Consider the following 19276-nt stretch of genomic DNA (forward strand, 5'->3'; position numbering starts at 1 on the left):
TCGACGAAGAGGAATTCTCCCAAAGATTTACGACGAAGTTGGATGAAAACTATTCGTCTTGTAATATCCGGCCACGATAACGTCTCGAAAAACACCATTTACGTCCAGATGTCGACCGCTTCCCGTCATCTTTATCTTTATCCCGGATACTTTTTACTCGGCAGATCCTGGTGTCGACGAAAGAGAAAAATCCCAATGTTTACCGACGAAAAACCTGCTGGTTCCTGGCTTTTTTTCGCTTTTCCGTATCTATAGCAAATTTTTTTCAATAACTCGAATACTCGAAACTATCGAAGAAACGACTACTCAAACCATTGAGTGATGCCTAACCGTAACCGTAATAATAACCGTAATCATAAATTAATTCTCGGACTTGTATATGCTCGTGAATTTTCCCCCATTCGCATCGGCATCGGCGTCGCCGTTGGCGTCGGAGGAATCGGTGCTACGAACGGAGAAGAAGACTGAATCGTTCGCATGAAAAGGGACGCGTGTCGATGAATTCCAAACTGGAAGCAATTTCCCATTCGCATATTCGGTAAAATAGAATGCCACGAGTGCTATCGGAATGGCACTCGTTATTTATATAAATTCCATAGCACCGATCGATTACTGAGACGGGTGAACCTGGTCGCAGGAAACGCGCAAAAGGAAATCGCGTTCACCGTTGTTTCCCTCGCGTCTCTATGCCCCTGTAATTACTTCGGTAATTTGTGCCACGTGCACAGCGCGGCGCGGCGCGGCGCGGCGCGAGGTGAGTACAAAGCATCCAAGTAACTGCGACACGATTAAACGAAAGAAAGCAAAAGGAAATGCTGGATAAATTGAATATTTTTTTGCTTCTTTGTTGAAACGATCGCAGTAATTGCACGGAATTTTCGTTAGATAAATTGGAATTTTCCGTGCAGACAAGCTTCGATCGCAACTATTTTTCATGGAAAAAGAAAACTCACGATACGTCGACAGGACCTTTGCGTAAATATAAAATCGTAATGAAATATGTCTAGTTTCGACTTTCGACGCGAACACCTCTAAAAAAAACTATTTACCCGCTGAAGCATGGCCTCGAAAGACATTGGCGAACAGCGCCAGCGGTGAGATATTTCCTCGTGTTGTCGGTGAAATTCGAATACCCCGAACGAACGCACACGTTTCCCTTCTCATGTTCCCTGCTGTTCGTTCTTGTTGTTATAAGAGAAAGAGAGAAAGAGAGAGCTTGTTTACAAAGCTACCAGGGTGTGGCTCCGTTATCATGCGTCTCTAACGACTTCTTCTCGCGAATTTGTTTGCCACTCCCCTTTCTCCATTTCCATATCTTTCGGGACCATCGGCTACGTTGTGTCTTTCCACGTCAATTCCAACGCGGACACAAACAATCTGCTGTTACGACGCGTATTATCGCGTCTGGTACAATTTTTGGATAGTTTTCACGGACTTGAACGCGGTCTGTAAAACCGTAACCATAACCGTAACTTTCGTCACTAAACACGATCGTTCTTTTCCTTGACGAAACTTTTCGGTGAACCGTACGTCTAACAACGGACGCAGCTTCGTTGCTGCTCGAAATACAAGTTGCAACCTTCTTCGTCGGGTCGAGCACCAATTAGACCCTTTCTAATCTGGATCATTGCACCCTTTAACGTATTCCGTTTAAGCTTGTACAGCTCTCGGTACGGTCCCTTCTAATCCCCGTTATCGTGTTAGACCGGCGAATCCTTCTGCGAGGAAGTCATACGGAAATTCACGATAACGCGAGGGAAATTAATCTCGTTAAACTTGCATAACGGCCATCCTTGAAATTTATTCGAAAATTAGGGACCGATCGACAGCCTCGGTCAAAAGACGTCTTTCAAAGTTTCCCCCTGCTTTGCTCGAATCTTGACTCCTTCCCCTTCCCCTTCCTTTTCTCGCGAATCTGTTGTCAAACGAATTATTCTGCGTTATAGAATAATTTTCAATGTTTACGTTTTCTCTGTTCCTTGCGTACATATACCGCGAAGTAACCGTTACAGCGCTTGTACAAAGCGAATGCGACCACTCCGGGGTTAACTTTCGCGAATGTAATTACAAGTTTATTCCGTGAGATGATCGTTCCTAGCTGCACGGTCTGATTCTTCGTTTCTTGCCTCGCTATTTTACGAATTTTTCCACGAAGGTACGATGGACCGTGGCGCAAATTACAAACATACATTTCCACGAATTCATCGGCATCTTCGAAACGTCGGCGAACGAAGCGCGAATAGCCAGAGACGATAAAACGCCTGCGACTTTCTCGCTCGTAATAAACTTTATCTGCCGCGCGTGACCGTTAAACCTCGCGACCGATAAAATCGCGAGCTCGACCGAAGCGAGTAAAAATAATCGAACATAATAATTCTTCTCGGTTCCCATCGAAAAACCGTGCGCGCGACACGACTCGTTGGAATGATTCTCGAACGCGACCGTGGCCGTGGCCATCGACGTGGCCATAAACCGAGCAGCGAAGGGAACATTTCAGCGAATTCTAACGTATGACATGTCGCATTTAAGACCACTTTCGTACGATTTTTCATCGATGTATTGCGAGAGAAGAGTAACAGAAGAGGAAGGGAGCTGACGAGGTGGCTGGAAATACGGGGGACGTGGACACGCGTGCTTTACGTTCACGGGATATATTCCGTTTTCGTCTTGGACCACTTTATCCGCGAGTCTCGTGGAAGGTCGGCTAAGTACGTTTGATTGTAAGCTGCCCGGGCTGGTTTAAGGCTGATTTACAGTAAAATGGGCGTGGTGTGGTTCGCGCGCACGTGATCAGACTTTCACATTTCTATTCCCTCAGCGGTAAGCTGCTGTTAGTCCCGCTGCAAGAGCTACCCTTCTTCCACTTTTTTTTTCTCCTTCTTCTACTATTTCTTCTTTTACATCTTACACTTTTTCTTCTCCTTCTTCTCCTTCGTCTTCCTCTGTTCTTTTTGTTCTGTATACGCGTATTCTGCCGGTTCTCCTGCTCCAGCGTGCTTTTTACTTGTATCTTTTTTGGTTTGTTCGTGTTTGGTCGACGAAAGGCGGCGCTCGGCGGGTAGGCAGTTTTTCCTCTCGGCTTTTACTAAAAATCCGCGAGAGCTTTATCTCTTCCAGCCTCGTTGGTTACTCGGTCCGTTGCTTTTTCGTTTTCGCCCATTCAGACTGAAATTTCTCCTCCTTCTTCCTCGAGCATGCAATTTCTGCGCTCGAGCCTCTCTTTATTTACCTTTCCACCTTGATTCCGCCTCTGTCCGTTTCTTTTTCTTTTCGATCCACGCCTCTTAAACTCTCCCTTTGTCCCTCGTTCACCACCGGCGCGCTCTTCTCCTTCGATTTCTCGATAAAAGAGTTCCCATCGGGAATGTAAGCGTGGAAACCAGCTCCGTTTTCTCGACCTCTCTCCCTCGTTCCGACCGACTCTTTGCTTCTCACTTTTTCTGCGTCCTCGATTCAGCTACCGCTAAATCGATCCCGAGCGAGGAATGACAGCCCGCGAGATGGAAAAAGGGAAGGAAAGAAGAAGTCAAAAGGAGAGCCTTTGGGGAAGGAAGAGGCGGTAAAGATGGAAGGAAACGGTGCACCGAGCAACTTTTCTCCGAGCGAGAAAAAGAAAGGCAACGGCAATTAGGAGAACGATTGAGCCCTCCTTAAGGGGATCATCCTGGCACAATGTAGTCGGAGAACCGCTCGATCAGTCGGTAGACGTGAAATTAAATGACCGACGCTATTTAGACCGGGATAGAACAAATTGCTTTCATCGTGGCAGGCCCACCTTACAGGACCGCGTCCAACTACGCATCCTCGAGTCTCGATTCGATTAAACACCATCAAAATTCGTTTTAGGTTTTGCGCCCGAATTGCTTTTACGCAACTTGCTTAAATTTCTCGCAAATACTTTCCGTTGGAGAAACGATAGAAAAGATTGCAATCTAATGAAAAATAATCGATGGAAACTATAGAAATTCAACAAATAGACGTAGATTTGGTATTCGAAGGGATCGCTACGCTATCGTAACGTGTATTCTTCCAGCGAAAGACTCCGTCGAGTCAGATTCAATTCGTTTTATCGGAGTCGCGAGAAACGACAGCGATGAAACGAAACGATCGGTCGCATCACGACTCAATTTTACGCGAATATAAACTAATGGGATTCCTTCGGAATAAGGTGTGTATGTTTATGGAAGTATTCACAACCGAGCGACTGAATTGCCTGATATAAGTTCTCGTACAACTTTCGACGACGGTGCACAATAGAAAGTGCAAGAGACGCCTTATCCACCGCCATACGTTCCAGTTAAATTTTCTCTCTGTCACACACACACACTATTTGTTTATCCATCTCTTTCCTCCCAACAGCGTCGCGTACATCGTCGTTAGTGCCACTAGTTGTGTAATTTTACAAATGTTGCGCAACCAGACAAACACCACTCGAATAGTCAAAGAGAGGGTTCAAAGTTCTTTCGCAAATACGTACGAGTTTCAGCTAAATACGAAATTTTTCAAAAAAATGACGCTCGCTGAATTCGTATGAGAATCGAAATGGCAAGTAAATAAAATCCAGAGGAGGAGGGACAACGATCGGAAAAAGAGCGTTTCGATCGTCTCAATTCAGCCGCGTTCGTCTACTATAAAGTTGTTGTTAAAGTATTCCCATATCAGCGGCCGTTGGTATGCCAATATAGAGGTTCCAGGCTTTGTCGCCCTTCTCATTCCCGAACGCAGCTTCTCTGCCAACGTATTCTCTCATCGACCCGGCCTAGTAGACCGTCGTGTCGCGTCGCGTCGCGTCGTCTCCCAGGAAGCCCCCGCATACCCAGTTTCGCACGCGCTGGTATGTCTGCATACCATCGAGATAATGATTGGCAGCAGGACTGCTTCGAGTCCGACCAGGACGACGACGACAATCCTCGACAATTGCTGCCCTGCCGGCCTAGCCGACCCTTTAGACGATATTAAACCGAATTACCGGCGTGTCATCGGCTCTCCGTGATTCCCCGATATACTCTGATATCCCGTGTAGACAAAAATGAGACGCGTTATTACTTTTCCAAAATATGGTTGACGAAGAAGCGGGCGATCGCAAACGCGCAAATACAATCTCGTACTCGTAGAATTGGATCGTATCGCGAGCTATCGAACGAGTCATTGCACTCGTAAAGCTTCGATGTGGACAGTCGATAACGAGCCGGTATTTACTCATTGTCAGTCGCACGAGTCTTAATAGTTTGGCCAACATCTAATTAGAGATAATTGCTTCGGCAACAGAGAGCAGAGACCACCGAACGAATCGATCGAAATCTCGAAATAAACGTTCTCGGTACTTTTGTCGAAAGAGTAAATATTTACAGCGTCGAGCACGACGGAATTCGTCTCTAATTCGCGTCCTGCTGCCTGCTACCTGCTATCTTGCGTTGATTGCGTCCGAGTGTTTGCAGAGTTGGACGAGTCCATCGGTTACAGCCGCGTGTCCGTCCCGTTTAGTATTCCGAGACACGGATTACCGGTGTTCCATCAACGCGTCTATCGTTATTAACGTCCGCAATTACCGAAACGGCTTAATATCCTCGACGACGTGAAATTATCTCGTTAACACAACTGCGACGCGATCACTAACTACGACACTGCGAGAACAACACTTGAAACGTATCGATTCCATTTGTTTAAAAACCTACTGGATGTCGTTTCGCTTCGAATAATAACAACGTTAATCCAAATGATAACTAGATTTATCGCGCGATGCGTATCTCGATAAAGTATACTTTCATCGAAAATTCAATCCGAGTATTTGTCGTTTCGATTTTCTCGCCGTTTCGACGCGTCTTTGAAAACAACGATTCCGGTATCGGCTCTGTTAAGGTGAACACCAAAGATGGTATCGATAGCGTTGCTTCCGGTATCGATGGTGTCTCGTTTCTCTCCAACATCGGCATCGAAATACCACTCTATATCGAAACCAGCAAATATACGATAAAATGTTCATCGATGGGTTTGTCGCAGTGAAAACGGGAGCGTCGAAAAGCGATTCTCGCGACTAATTCGTGACTCGTTCGATCAATTTTTGGATTAAATTCCGTGATATTAATATCGAGGAGAAAATTGCGCGTCTACGCGAGCAAAAACATTGGAGAAACGATGAAAGTCGAGCAGCGATGATTCCGGCGAACATAGATGGAAGATTTAGGGGAATCGGTAGATACTTCCGATGCGCGATGCGATGGTACGGTGTTGGGTTACTTGTTTACTCCCGAGTACCGGAACGGCCGATGCATTATTCAACGAGCGTTTGTATTTATCAAGTCGATAGCCAGCTCGAGACCTCGCGCACACACGACGAACACGCATCGAAGCACGTCGTCGCGCGTTCGCGTAAACAGGTGAGAGATCGCCCCGGGTTCTCTCGATGGTCAGCCACCGAACAAGTGGATTGCCGATGTTTATGGATTCGGTTCTTTCCGATTTCTCCGGGTCCGATCCAGTCGTCGGCAACTTACGCGCGCCATAAGTCACCGAACCTCGACTGGTTTATCGCGTGCGAGAACGGCCGTGATTTTCTTTTTGCTGACTCTTTTCCGCCTACACCCCGGCTCGTCCCGTCCATTCGAGCATCGTTCCGGATACTCGCGTTGCGTCAACGCGTCGCGACGTCGGTACTCGAAACCTTTATTTTTCCCGCGAACCACTCTGCTGCTACAAACGAAGAATCGAAAGACGAGACGTTTCGCTGGTATAGATCGAGCTGTACATCACCGAATACGAGTAACGTTCCGAGACATCGATCTCAAACACTTTTATACCGAATTGGAGTTTTTGAACCGATTATCGCCACCTTTATCGTGGCAAAGTTCCGCGTTACTCGAAAGTCGCGTTACGCTGTCGTATTTCTAAGCGACAAAAGGAAGAACGTAGGCGTTCCCGATGCGCACTCGAAAACCTCGATAAATCTAGGAGTTGTCGATGCCTCGAGTGCCGATGCTTCTTCGGTGTCTGTCGAGTCCGTACCGTATGGAAAACGTACAAGAGAAGAAGGGCCGGAATAGGTCTAGGGCCGAGATATACGCGCGAAGCCAGAGACAATGAACGAGAAGCCAGACAGTGAGCGAACGGAATCGAGACGAAAGGACTGGAGCGTCGCGTCGGCGGCTTCGTGGCAAATGGTAGCAAAGGGAGAGTTCGAGGGAGGTTTGCGCGGCGATAAAGCAAAACTGACCAGGTCTCGTAAGTCCTCTTCGACCCTGGCATCTTACGTTTGACCTGGTGCTGTTAATGGGTCGGAGGTCGCGGCTTCTATTAACCGAGAACCGCAAGTAGACCGGCTTCTAAGTAGAGCCAATAAATTATATCGCTCATCGAGCGAGGCTCGCTCTCGCGCGGGAATATTCCTTAATGGGTTCCCAGTGTGCTATGCGGAATGTGTGCGTTCCAAGACGCTTTTGCGTTTACTAATTGCAATTTGGCTTGAGTGCAAGAATCGCGTTCTCTTCCGTTTCGCGGCCCTTTCAGAATCTTTGTCTGAGTTTTCTTCGCGTCCCGTTTACGACTATCCGCATCGGTCTGTCGGGAGTACGCGATCAAATTTCATTGCTACTCACCGTACAGCTATCCGCGTTCTTCTCTTCGCTTCCAAGTTTCTCAAACGTGGAAGCAGCCTTCGTAGCTGCGAAGGCGACGCGACGAGAACGAAAGTCTTTCTCTTCGCGTTTCCCGTGCTCTCGAACGTACTCGCCCGAGTAAGTCGTCGACGGTTGGCAACGAGAACGATACGCAACCCTCGAAGAAAAGCGAGAAAAGCATTTGTTGCAGCCAGCCAGCAGTGTTGTCGAAATTACGAGAGTATTCGTCGCGACCCAGTGTCGTCGATTTATTCTCGAGAGCGAGAACCGACAGCCCGTATCCCCCCAGATCGGGTCGGATACGCGCACCGAGCGCGTAGACACCGGTTTCTCGAGGAGAACCGGATCGCGTTGGTTGCGCAAAGTCCGGTAGAAATATCGCGTTCGGGTTGCAGGCTGGTTCTCCTGGCAGCAACGGGAGAGTGGGTTGCACGAGTTCCCAGAGGGGAAACCAACATTTTTCTACCCCTCTCTGTCCATTAGAACCCCTTCCGACTATCGCGGGAAGCACGCCCACCGAGAATGCTGGTGGGGAACTCGGTTCTCGATAGGGGTGGCGACGGCAGTGGTGGTGGTCGTCGTCGGTGCTGGCAAGCCAAGTCTGACCGAAACGGCGCCAGTACTACTGTCGCCAGCATCACGAGCGCAACCACGAGGCCAAGTCATGGACATACTGGGTATGTCCGATAGAAAGCCAAGCATGCACTATTTAGCCTCTTCACTTGCTCTTGTCGATACGTCGCGTCGCGTCGCGTCGCGTCACGGCCGTTACGATACTCGCGCGGGTTTTTTCATTTCCTCGACCGATGATCGATCGATCCATCCGAGGCTGGTATCGCACGAATAAACTTGCAGAGCTGGAGCCTGTCCCGACGCGGAAATTTACCTTTGCGCCGCGATGTTGTTCGTTTTTGCTTTTTATCGTAGCGTGCTAAAGTATCGCGATCGTCGGTAGGGGCCTGGCTCCAGGGTGGCGCATCGGCAACCGCTACCGTACATCGTAGCACCCGTAGCAGCGAATGAAAACAGGTATCGTTGACCAAGCATATCTGTCTCAAACTCGATATCTTTTCAACGCTTTCGACGGTACCGTTTTCGAATCGCCTACATTCCGATCCTCTTTGGATTTCCCCAAAAAACCGACCAGGCTTTCGCATTCTTTTCTTTTTACACGCTTTTTTCTATGCTTTCGATTGCTACTACAAGTAGAACAAGTTGGCCATTTTGCGTTGGACGCGGGCTTGCGTCGCTTCGGTACCAGCTAAAACCATGAAAATCTGTTTCCTTACTGTAAAACTCGTGTTAATTCGCGCGCCACGATCGTGTCCTGCCACTGCGGATAATCGGATTTCAAAGGAAAATCTGTCTCGAGTTGTCGAGTCGTGACCAACGAGCGTTGCGATCTCTAATTGGGCTAACGCTCGCCTGGACGTTCCTGGTAGAATCGAATGACGCGTCAGGTCGTCGCGTCGGCGTTGGCGTCGGCGTCGGCGTCGGCGTCGTCTCGGCGCGTTACGGACCGACTCGATCGACTTTGCGTTTTCCATCTAACGGAACCTTTCAAATTTCAGAACTTGCAATTCTTTCACATTCTACTCTATCACCGATTCCCTTCTCTTCTTCTTTCATCGAATGCACCAACACCAACGGCTGTTGGATGAAAATTACTCCTCGGTATTGTTCGCCAAACGAAATTTAAACCACTCTCTTGTTTCCAAAGAGAACAAGAGAAAAGTTAAGTACGAGTTTCGATGGAAAACAAGCACCATCCGCGATACCAGAGTTGCCAAAGTTTGCTCGTTATCGTTTCTCTCTCTCTTTCTCCTCTTCTTATTCCGCGGAACCGTTCTGAAAATCCACTCAAATTTTATCGAATGTACCTATTTGTAATCGTACCTTTTTTGTTGGCATAAATTCCAAATTTGCCGCGTCCGTCTTTATTAAAAGAGAAAATTAAAAGGGGTCCGGTCGTCGACGATGTCTACCTTCGGTCCCGGGTTACCACCGAGTCGAACTAGTCGCCGAACAAATGGGAGAACTTTTATCCTCGTCTTACGGGAAAACGGGAGTCAAAGACGCGTCGAAACGAATCGGTTCGAGTTAAATATCGGGAACGTGTTGCGCATCAACCGAACCCGACCGATTTTACCCTCGCGTTGTCTCCGCGACCAAACCAAAGTTACGTCCGCTTCCACGGAATACCAGTATGACGCGATCAAAGCTGATAAAATAAATATTCTATTATTCGAAATGTTCCATGTATTCGTAGAAGAAAAATCACAAATCTCATCTCGTCTTGCCTCGTCGCATCTGATCGTGCACAGTGCATCAGACCACGGTCAATCGTTTCCATGTTTCTACGAAGGTAAAAGTGTTTGCGCGCGAGATGGTCCCGGGACATCCGTAATTCGTCTTCGTCTATTGGATACGCGTGGCAGCGCCTCGTACTCCTGTCCGCGCGCTCGAAACGCTGCTGGTTTCGCGTAGCTTGGTTCGAGCGAATCGATACATTACGAAACGAGTCATAAATAAACCGTTGACAAGCCTGCCCAATATCCATCCGTACGCTTCTGATGGCGTTGAATCTGGCAACGCGACCGCCCGCGCCGCCGCCGCTCCGACGCTCTCGCTCCTTGTAAATTATTACCGTTTCGGACTCGCTTCTCGAGCGCGTTCGCACTTTTAAACATCCGCGATAAATATGCTAGCAAACGAAGAGCCGAGAAAATGGCCAAATCCCGGAAATCGATTTCCCGCGTGGAAAGAGTCCGCGAGAAATCTAAACGCTCTCGTTACACGCGGCAGACCAGCTGAAGCTTAGACTTATCGTTAGGTTTAGGATTAGGCTTTGCCAACGATTTTCGCTGGAACGCCCAGCTCGAATACCGTCCGAGTTAATTAAGGGTGACAGTTTGAGATCCCGTGAACCGCGTAGTTGGAAAAATGCAGCTGTTCGCCGGTAAGACTACTTAAAAAGTATTCGATCAAACCTATCGTACGGGTATATAGTTATCGATTAGCCAAAATTGGACTCTGATATTGACAGTGATCGATCGATTCGATCCAGATAACGGACGGACGTACTCGACGAAATTTACAATTGTAGGTTCACGATCTACACGCGATTCGAGCGACTCCAGCCTAAACGCGACACAGAGTGTGGATTACCGATTTATTTACCGCATTCTGATTACAAACAATGCAGCGGGTGATTCGCTAAATATATTTTACATCAAAATTCTTCGGTCGCTGTAGTCGTAACGTTTCGCGTAAACTCGAGTTTAGCTTGTTTCGTTTTCAACTCGTACGGACATGCAACGAATTCGCGACCAGAAGGATTTATCTCATCCTACCGTTCCCTCGGTCGGGTTTCACCGTCGACGACGAGAGAGCTTAGTCGCTTTGCGAGCCAGAAAAAACTGGACTGTTGAGGAAAAATTGCGAAGCCCGCGGAGAACGTAGAATCTCACACGATAACGCGTAAAAGTATAAATTGTAAACAAGAGAGTTGGCACGCGAACCGCGCACTGCGTCGCGTTACGACTTTCGACTCGTTTCGTTCGATATAATCGACATCTTTAACGAAAATCCTTTTCGCGTATAGATACGCGATTTCGTTTGTTCGATCGTTAACACCTAGCTATCTCTTCATTTTACGTATGTATTTACGTGTGTAAATCTCGATAACTGTATGATTTTCGCGGATGAAAATCGATACGTTAAAGTTTCGGGAACAGCGCGGCCAGTCCGACAAGTTTCTCTTTGAAATTTGTGTCGGACGGTAAGGATCGTGCACGATTTCTGACGTTCGTAGCTGAGCGAGGAAGCTTCTCTTGGAAACACGCGTAACTTTGCACGCTATCCTCCAAGGAAACTCTCTACGATGAAGCTTCAAGAATTTCCTAGCCGAGGAATCTGAAACATTCCGACAACCTGTGGTCTCTATGCAGCCAGCTATCGTTGGTTGTAGCTTCGTTTAGCCGTTCCTAACCATCGTCGCAACGCGTCGTGTCGCGTCGCGTCGGTGTCGCGTCGCGTCGGTGTCGGTGAAAAGTTGTCCGATCGACGAAGCCGGTATCGTTCGAAGATCATCCAAGCAACGATCGGTGGATGCTAATTAACAACGGGCGTTGCCAGGTCGGCCACGCACCGCCGGCGCCGCGGCCGGCGCGGCGTCCCGCACCCTGCGCCCTGCGCCCTGCGCGTTCAATTTCGAGGTAATTAATCACCGAATGGCGCGGCGTGACGTGCAAAAAGGCGACCGCTATCGACAACCGTCGAGGTTCCGGCGACTCCGAATCGTAAATTAATATCATCCCAGCGAAAATAAAAGTTGCTATAAAAGCTGGTAGAACGTAACGTTGAGATCGGTGGTTACTCAGAGTCCTAAATGCAATCGAAACGCGTCGAGTATCGATAAACTGAAACAAACTTGAGCCGAAGCATCTCCAAAAAGTTTGTCCAACTCGGTTGATTTATTGGAATCTCGAGGTCACGTGCGTGCCAGAACGTGCAATTAGAATCGCCTAATCGTTGGTTCGAAGCGACCCGACAGCGTTCACGCGAGAGAACTCGGAACTATACGATTAATCCTCGACGCGAGGATTGTCCTTATCCCGACACAGTAATAATTCTTGGTGTATTTTGCTCCGGGGTCGGCTAGCGGTGCCCTTATCGTCTGCTTCGATCCGTTCGAGCAGTCGGAAATAATTTAAAAAGATTATCCAGCCGAAAGCGTTCAACTTCCGAGCGAGAAAAGATCTGGTTCGTTTCCGAAAAATGTCCCTGCTCTTTTCTGGCTGTTCCAAGCGACGAAATTCACGCTGGAAAACTGTGTACCTATCGTGTCGCTAACTATCGCCGTTAATCTAGCTAGGCGAATCTACGCGACGGGGACGGCGACGACGATGCCGACGCTGACGCTGACGGAGGTTCGCCACAGCGAAAATCGCTTAATTCGTATTCAAGGATCGACGGCCTGGCCCGATCCGCTGGCATGCGATCCCACCGTCACGTGTCGGATCTCGTTGAATTGCTGAGGTTTCCCTTCGACCGACCTCGACGGGTTATGCGTCACAAAAAGTAGAGTCTTTACGTGCACAAGCTGGCCTACTTCTCCGTTCTCCCTTCCAAACGGCCGGAGCCTCGAGCGTTCGCCTTGGCTCGCGAAAGAGACCCACCGCGTCAGCGGTTCCCCGGTCACGGTCTACCCAATGACCAACTAAATTATTATTTTACGCTCAAGGTGCGTACATTTATCGTGTTCGTTGATTTAGTCGGGAGAGAGTAATTTTTTGGTGGGTCGGTGTCGATGACGAGATTCGCGATAATTTCGATGGCCGTACCCTCGCCAACCAAATATATTCTAGCCTCGCATACTATTACGAGATTCTGTTGTCAAACGATAACGATACCACTGGTCTGCCGTGTGACCCGTATTCTTTTAACGACGTTCGCAAACGAGCCGGCCCCGGACATCTTGATAAGCAGCGGCTGTTCGAACGCTGCTCGATATATGTACATACTTACTTGCACGAAAATATATTCGTAACGCGAGTCACGCCGAACGTAAAACGAAACAGACTTCCGTATAACATGTTTGAAAACGAATAGCGTACATGTATCGAAAAATGTACGCGAAATTCTTCTTTCGTTTTCTAATCTATTCTACAGTGACACCCCGTCAAAAATAACACGCTTTTCTATGTAACGTACGGTTAACGTTTTTCGCGTTTCCGCGAGGAAAATGTTCAACACTCGTTAGAGTCGAGAGAGTCGAAAAAGTTCTCCTTCCTTCGTTCGTTTTCTCCATTCGATCCGAGTTTCGGAAAAGTAAACTTAGAGTTCGAGGTAAGCTACTTACCGATAAGTTTATTAGCTGTTCGTAATAAAACATTCTCGTTTGTTCGTGCTCATTTATCCCGGCGAATAGAAGCGAATCCGCTGTCCGGTAATTACCGTGTCTACGGTTCATCGGTTGCTCGTTAATTGCAAGTCCTTCAAATAATTGGAAAGAACATCCGCGGAAGATGGCCAGGGTAAACGCGACCGTTGAGTTAAACCGTGATCAAACAGTTTCGGTATTCAGGGAAAGCTCCCTACGAGTTACCGTTATATTTGTAATTTAAATGCAGAACAAGGTATTTACGTTTCGCGAAAAACGCCTTTGGCGCACAGTCTTGGATGCTCGTTTCTTCGACGCAGGGTATTCTCGTGGTCGCGAGTCCCGTCGCGTCGCATCGGGTCGGTTAACTAGCCAGATGCTCGACCTACTCGTGTTTATGAATATGCATACGCTCGAGGTTTATCGGTGACAAGGTCGTGAAACGTGTCCTCGTCTCTTTCGTGATAGCGGTTAAGAATTGTACGCTCGCGTATCGCGACTTGACATGTCGGCGTCGCGTCGCTTCGACTCGATTCTATGTATGTAGTATGTAGCGTGTCTCGCAACGAGGAAAACGCCATCCGTTTCACCATTTATCGGCGATTTAATAAAAGACTAATGGAGCAAACTCGAAAGTTCGCGCAAAGAATAAAAGCTCTCGGTCCTCGGCTACGAGCGCAGTTTGCCTCCTATATTTACGAAACTCTCGGAGACCTCGGGATTCGCTAGCATCGACGAAAGCGACGTTGATTGGCATTGGGTTCTCCGTTAATTAGGTGAAAACGATCCGTCGCGCCAAACGATATCGTCTGAAAAGGCCAGGAGGTTCGCGACGGTACGGTTCGGGCCGACTTGCCAATTTCGCGAAAGTACAGGGAACTCGAAACAAGTTACCCGTGCAAGATCCGACTCCGCGCGGGATATACGAAGAAGAGGGAGGTGGAAATACGAAGAGAAATTACCCGGCTATTGTGGCAGGCAAAGCGGAGCTGCAGCCGAGACAAGGATCATCTCGTGTTTCCACCCGAACCTAGTTATCGTGGCATAGTCGAACAAAGATGGAGATGGAAGAAGAGAGCGAGAGAGAGAAATAGGACGCCAGGAATCAATAGGACTAATTCTACGACGTGTTTCGAATACTAACGGCGCGGCTGGACCAACTTTGGGAAACTTTTGTTTTCTGACACCGTTTCTACGACTAATTACGAGCCACCCGCGGGATTTTCACCGCATCCGGAAGGAGAAACGGAGAGTTTTAATTGGACGGTACCGGCGCCGGCGATGTATCGCGAAAGGTGGAGCAAAGTTTGGAAACAGTTGCGCGCGATAGACTTACCCAAACGATTACGTTCGAAATGGAAATAGGACGACGCGACGCGGCTACCTCGGTGTCCTGTTCCGAACGAGAATGGAAATGAGCCGAGATTTTCAACAGAAATTTAACAGGAACGTTGACAGTGTCGAAGCCAGTTCGAATAGAAACGTAGCATTTCGCGATACCGCGATACGTATGTAAATATATCGTGCAGATATAATATACTCTATGGGATGTGAAAAATGATTCGCAAACTATATAAACGATTAACGAGAAATATAAAATATGTAGTCTGACTTTACCAAATTGCAACGTTCTCTATCCGATGCCGACGTTTATCGTAACATTCGTAACGTACAAGTCGATACTGTGCTTTCGAGTTTTCGTTAAAACTCGTGCAATGGTGTGCAGTCGCAATCGTAAATAACGATGCTCCGTGGAAATATTTCAATCCGCGGAGCACGCGAATCTCAGCCAGCACGAACGAAAAGCATCGGTCTGCCTCGGTGTATTCAGCGAAGGCGAAGAAAAGAGAGGATCTCGCGTGCCGTTCGAGTTACATCGCTACGATAAAAGCGACGCGACGGCACTTTACTTGCACCCTTTCGAATTCATTAATTTTTCGCGAAATTAAACCGAGTCGGCGATCATTTCGTAAAATTGAATTTTCCACTCGTTTCGGGATACGTCTCGCGGGGAACGCGAAGAATTCTCTTGTGTTGCACGTGGATATCGTACGTTTAGATACCGAGAGGCAAGATAAATCCTTAAAGGACACGCCCTCTTCGATCTTACTTCGGAACACGATAACCGCGAGCGATTCGACGAGAGAACGTTATTTTCAGTTTACTCGTCGGAGAAACAGAGGCAACGTGAGAGCAAACAAATTTGACCACACCCCCGTTTAGTTTCTTACCGTAAAGCATTCGGGTTTGATCTGTAGACGTAAATAGAGGGGATCGAAACTTGAAATTCGTATCGATATATATGCGATGGAAAATACAAAGATCAATCTGGTTCGACCGCGATATCCCGGATAAACGAGGAGATTAACGCGAATATCGTAATCTCGTAACGGTCAAAAAGAAACTTGAATTCCATTAAGCAGACGGTAACGAACCATCGGTAGAGAACTCAGAATCGCAATCGGGCCGAACGCGAGCCGCATCGATCGACCCAAGAGCACATTCTACGGATGCGGTTAATTATGCCAGAGTGGCTTAATCAAGACTACTTGACTCGAGCTTATGGCAACCATACGCTTGTTACTCCGACGTAACCATGTAAACGTGTCACGTGAATGTCAGATTACTCGCTTCGGCTAGTTATCGATTATTCGTTAGGTTCCAGTCATTTAAGACGATACCATAACCGTGATCCTTGCCCGATCATCGTCTCGACCTCGTATCCTGCATTCCAAGATGTCGCGTAAGCGATTAGTTGTCGAGTCCCGGTGAAAATGTAAAATACGCCAACTAGAAGCGAATGGCTACATAAGTACATAGCTACAGGTAGTACCTACCACGCTATTCGAAACATCAGCCACAGCTACACGCGTTTCGAGCAAAGAACAGCGTCGAGCCGAAAACGCGTGTACGGATTGCGATAGTTAGACGGTTGGAGCAATATGTAACGGGCGATCGAGCCTACGAGCAATCTTTGCGATCCTTCTCGCGCGAAATTCGATGTATCGCGTGCATCAATTTCGCGTCGGCAAAATCTCGAATTCAGGGAAATACATTTCGTGGATCGGTACCGATGGGAAAGAGTGGCCGTCGGCCGTTTCGATTTCGAAAGCGACAGAACGACATCGTTACCGAGCTCATTGATCGGATCTGCATTTTAACTGGATTTTACAAGACTTAACCGCGTCATTCCGGTACAGGCCAGCTAACGAGTATAAAAAGAGACAGAGAGAAACGAGAAGGATCGAGCAGATGCGAATCCTCGCTTCGCCGACGAACAATATGCCATCCAATCATCGGCTCGGAGATGTTGCACCTGATGGCGAAACAAGATTACGCCGATTTCAAAAGAATCCTAGACACCGACCCGAAAGATAGGAATCGTTCTTTCCGTCTCTCTTTCTCGTTCCTGTTTCGGCCGGATTAAGGGCCAGCTGGAAAGCCGGCTGGACCGAGAAAACGAGCGGATTATTCGCTCGCGAGTGAATTTTCCAACGGATAGACGACCCGAAGAGAGAGAGAGAGAGAGAGAGTGTCTCGCTCCGAGATTGATGCGAGACTGCGATCGCAAATTTGATTCTCGCCTACACGGATACGTCTTGTTCGCAATTCCGGAGCGAGCCCGATAAATTGTCATCGAAGACGGAAACAAGTTTCCACGCTCGCATGCGCGCTCTCTCTCCCTCTCTAGTTATCAATCTATCCGTCCATCTATCCATCTATTTGCGTCTATCTCTCTCCCGATGGCATGCTGCAACAGAAACGAAGCTTCGAAGCGTATCCCGTTGGATAAAAAATTCCATCGACGCTATCGAATCTGTTAAGCTAGCAAAATATGTGTATGTATGTATTACGAGACTCGCGACGCATCCAAGACTCTGAAGAATTATCAAGAAACGAATTGATATTTGAAACTAAAACGGCCGCTCGACTAAACTCTGACAAGTATATTCGAATATCTATTAAGAATATTTCTAATTTCGTAGACATCTAGTATTCTCGTATTCGTATTTCGTGTATTTAGTCAAATGATTGGCAACCACCTTCCACTTTCGACGAAATTAGCTTTTCCACGGAACCTAAACCACCTTCTCCCTCGTTCCTTTTACCGCAGGCTAGTCATTTCCTCTCCCTCTCTATTTCTAAAGAGCTTCCCCTTACTCTCAATCGTACAACTCCGACTGTACGTTACGCTCAGCGTATTCGAATCTAGTTTTTGTCCGTGGCTTCGTTAACGTGGACGTCGATTTCAAAAAATCCGTTAAAATTAAATGTACTCGACGTAGAGAGTGACACGATGGTAATTAAAGTAGACGAACGTTAAGGAAGTCTGATATAAAATAGTTTTTCTAAATGGAAATTTGTGCGTTCTTACTTGCTTAATATTTTATCGGCGAATTGGCCGCGCGCGCGCAATCGACAACATTATCAACCTCTATCGAGCGAATCGAGTCGAATGTTGTGCGCGTTTCCATCGATAATGTTATTTAACATTGGTTGCTCGACCATCGCAACTGACCAAACTTTAATCGGCAAAATGATGGCGAAATACAGCAGCTGTGTAAAAGGTAAATACGTTGAATCGAACGGAACGGAACGGATAATGGAATTTTCATCGACAACATTTCGCATTTAACCACGTCTTACAATCGGCATTTTCACCAATTCTATGACGTTCGTTCTTTCGTACTTTCGTTCTTTCTAGCAGTTTCAGAGTTGCAAAATTCCCGGACGATTGCCGGAGAATTTCATTTTATCAGACAAAAGTGTTCAAACCCGCATATACACTCGCGTGCCCTCTCACATTTCTGCCGTCTCGCTGGACAGAAAGAATTCGCAGCGCCGCGCCACGAAGCGCGGAAAAAAGCTACGCTCTCTCTCTCTCTCTCTCTCTCTCTCTCTCTCTCTCACACCTTTTCCTGACGAAAATGCTGCCACGAGCGCGTTTAGACGTCCCTGTGTTCGACTCTGGACAAGTTTCCTACGTTAACAAAGATGCCGTATTTGTTCCTTTATTCGGGAAATTAAACTGCAATCGATCGAGAGAAATAGATCGTATCGGAAAATGAAATGAAAGGAAAGTTTGCATCGATCTCAACCGGTGTCTCGCATCGCTGCACCCTGACATCCGGAATAACTTTTCGTTCCGGTTATCGACGATTATCGATGTCGTTTCAACAACGGACATACGCTCTTTCTTTTCACCGTATCGATTATTCGAAATCATTTATCTGGAAAATAGTAACGTACGCGTGTGAATACCGGCGCGTTACGAAACGACCAACGTCCGGATCGTCGGCGCCGCGTCGACGAATTTCGAAGGATAGTTTCTTTGGTCGAGGCAAAGGATAAGAACCGTTTCCTTGAAAGAAATTTTATCGTCGCCAGAAACGATAAGAGGGAGTCGTGGTTCGATATCCCCCAGTTCTCTCGACAGCTTTCTTAAAAGCTTCCTTTATTAATCTCTTCTTTTGTTATTCGCCCTTAATTGACAGAGAGTAACAGTGTTTAGCACTCCCGGCCATTTTCTCGATTCTTCGTTTCAGGACAATGAATGCGCGTTAATGAATTCAACTGCGCATTCGTGCCATCTCTTCTCGTTCCAGCCGTCTCCTTAAAAGTACTCTTCGAGCTTTTCTCCGAGCAATTGCAACCTAAAATTGTGCCTTCGCGTTCGAGCAACTTCGCAACGCTCGACACTCGTGGAATTTTTAATCGCGCTAACGAGAATTCTCAAGACCCGACAAAAATGTCAAACGCCAACGATAAAACCGTGCAC

General features: G+C 47.4%; 1 protein-coding gene across 2 annotated transcripts in view; it reads left to right on the forward strand.

Annotated features, from left to right (window-relative positions):
* Positions 1-19276, forward strand: part of LOC128875918 (complexin) — a 132124-nt gene that overhangs the window by 90078 nt on the left and 22770 nt on the right. The window contains exon 1 of one of the 2 annotated variants that reach the window (XM_054121943.1): positions 8177-8290. The exons of the other annotated variant lie outside the window; for it this stretch is intronic. Coding sequence (XP_053977918.1) covers positions 8278-8290 — 13 coding nt within the window. The 5' untranslated portion in view covers positions 8177-8277. Of the gene's footprint in view, positions 1-8176; positions 8291-19276 lie in introns of those variants that run through there. 2 annotated transcript variants of the gene reach the window in all.

The sequence above is a fragment of the Hylaeus volcanicus genome, chromosome 4 (assembly GCF_026283585.1).
Source record: "Hylaeus volcanicus isolate JK05 chromosome 4, UHH_iyHylVolc1.0_haploid, whole genome shotgun sequence".
In the NCBI taxonomy this organism is placed as follows: Eukaryota; Metazoa; Arthropoda; class Insecta; order Hymenoptera; family Colletidae; genus Hylaeus; species Hylaeus volcanicus.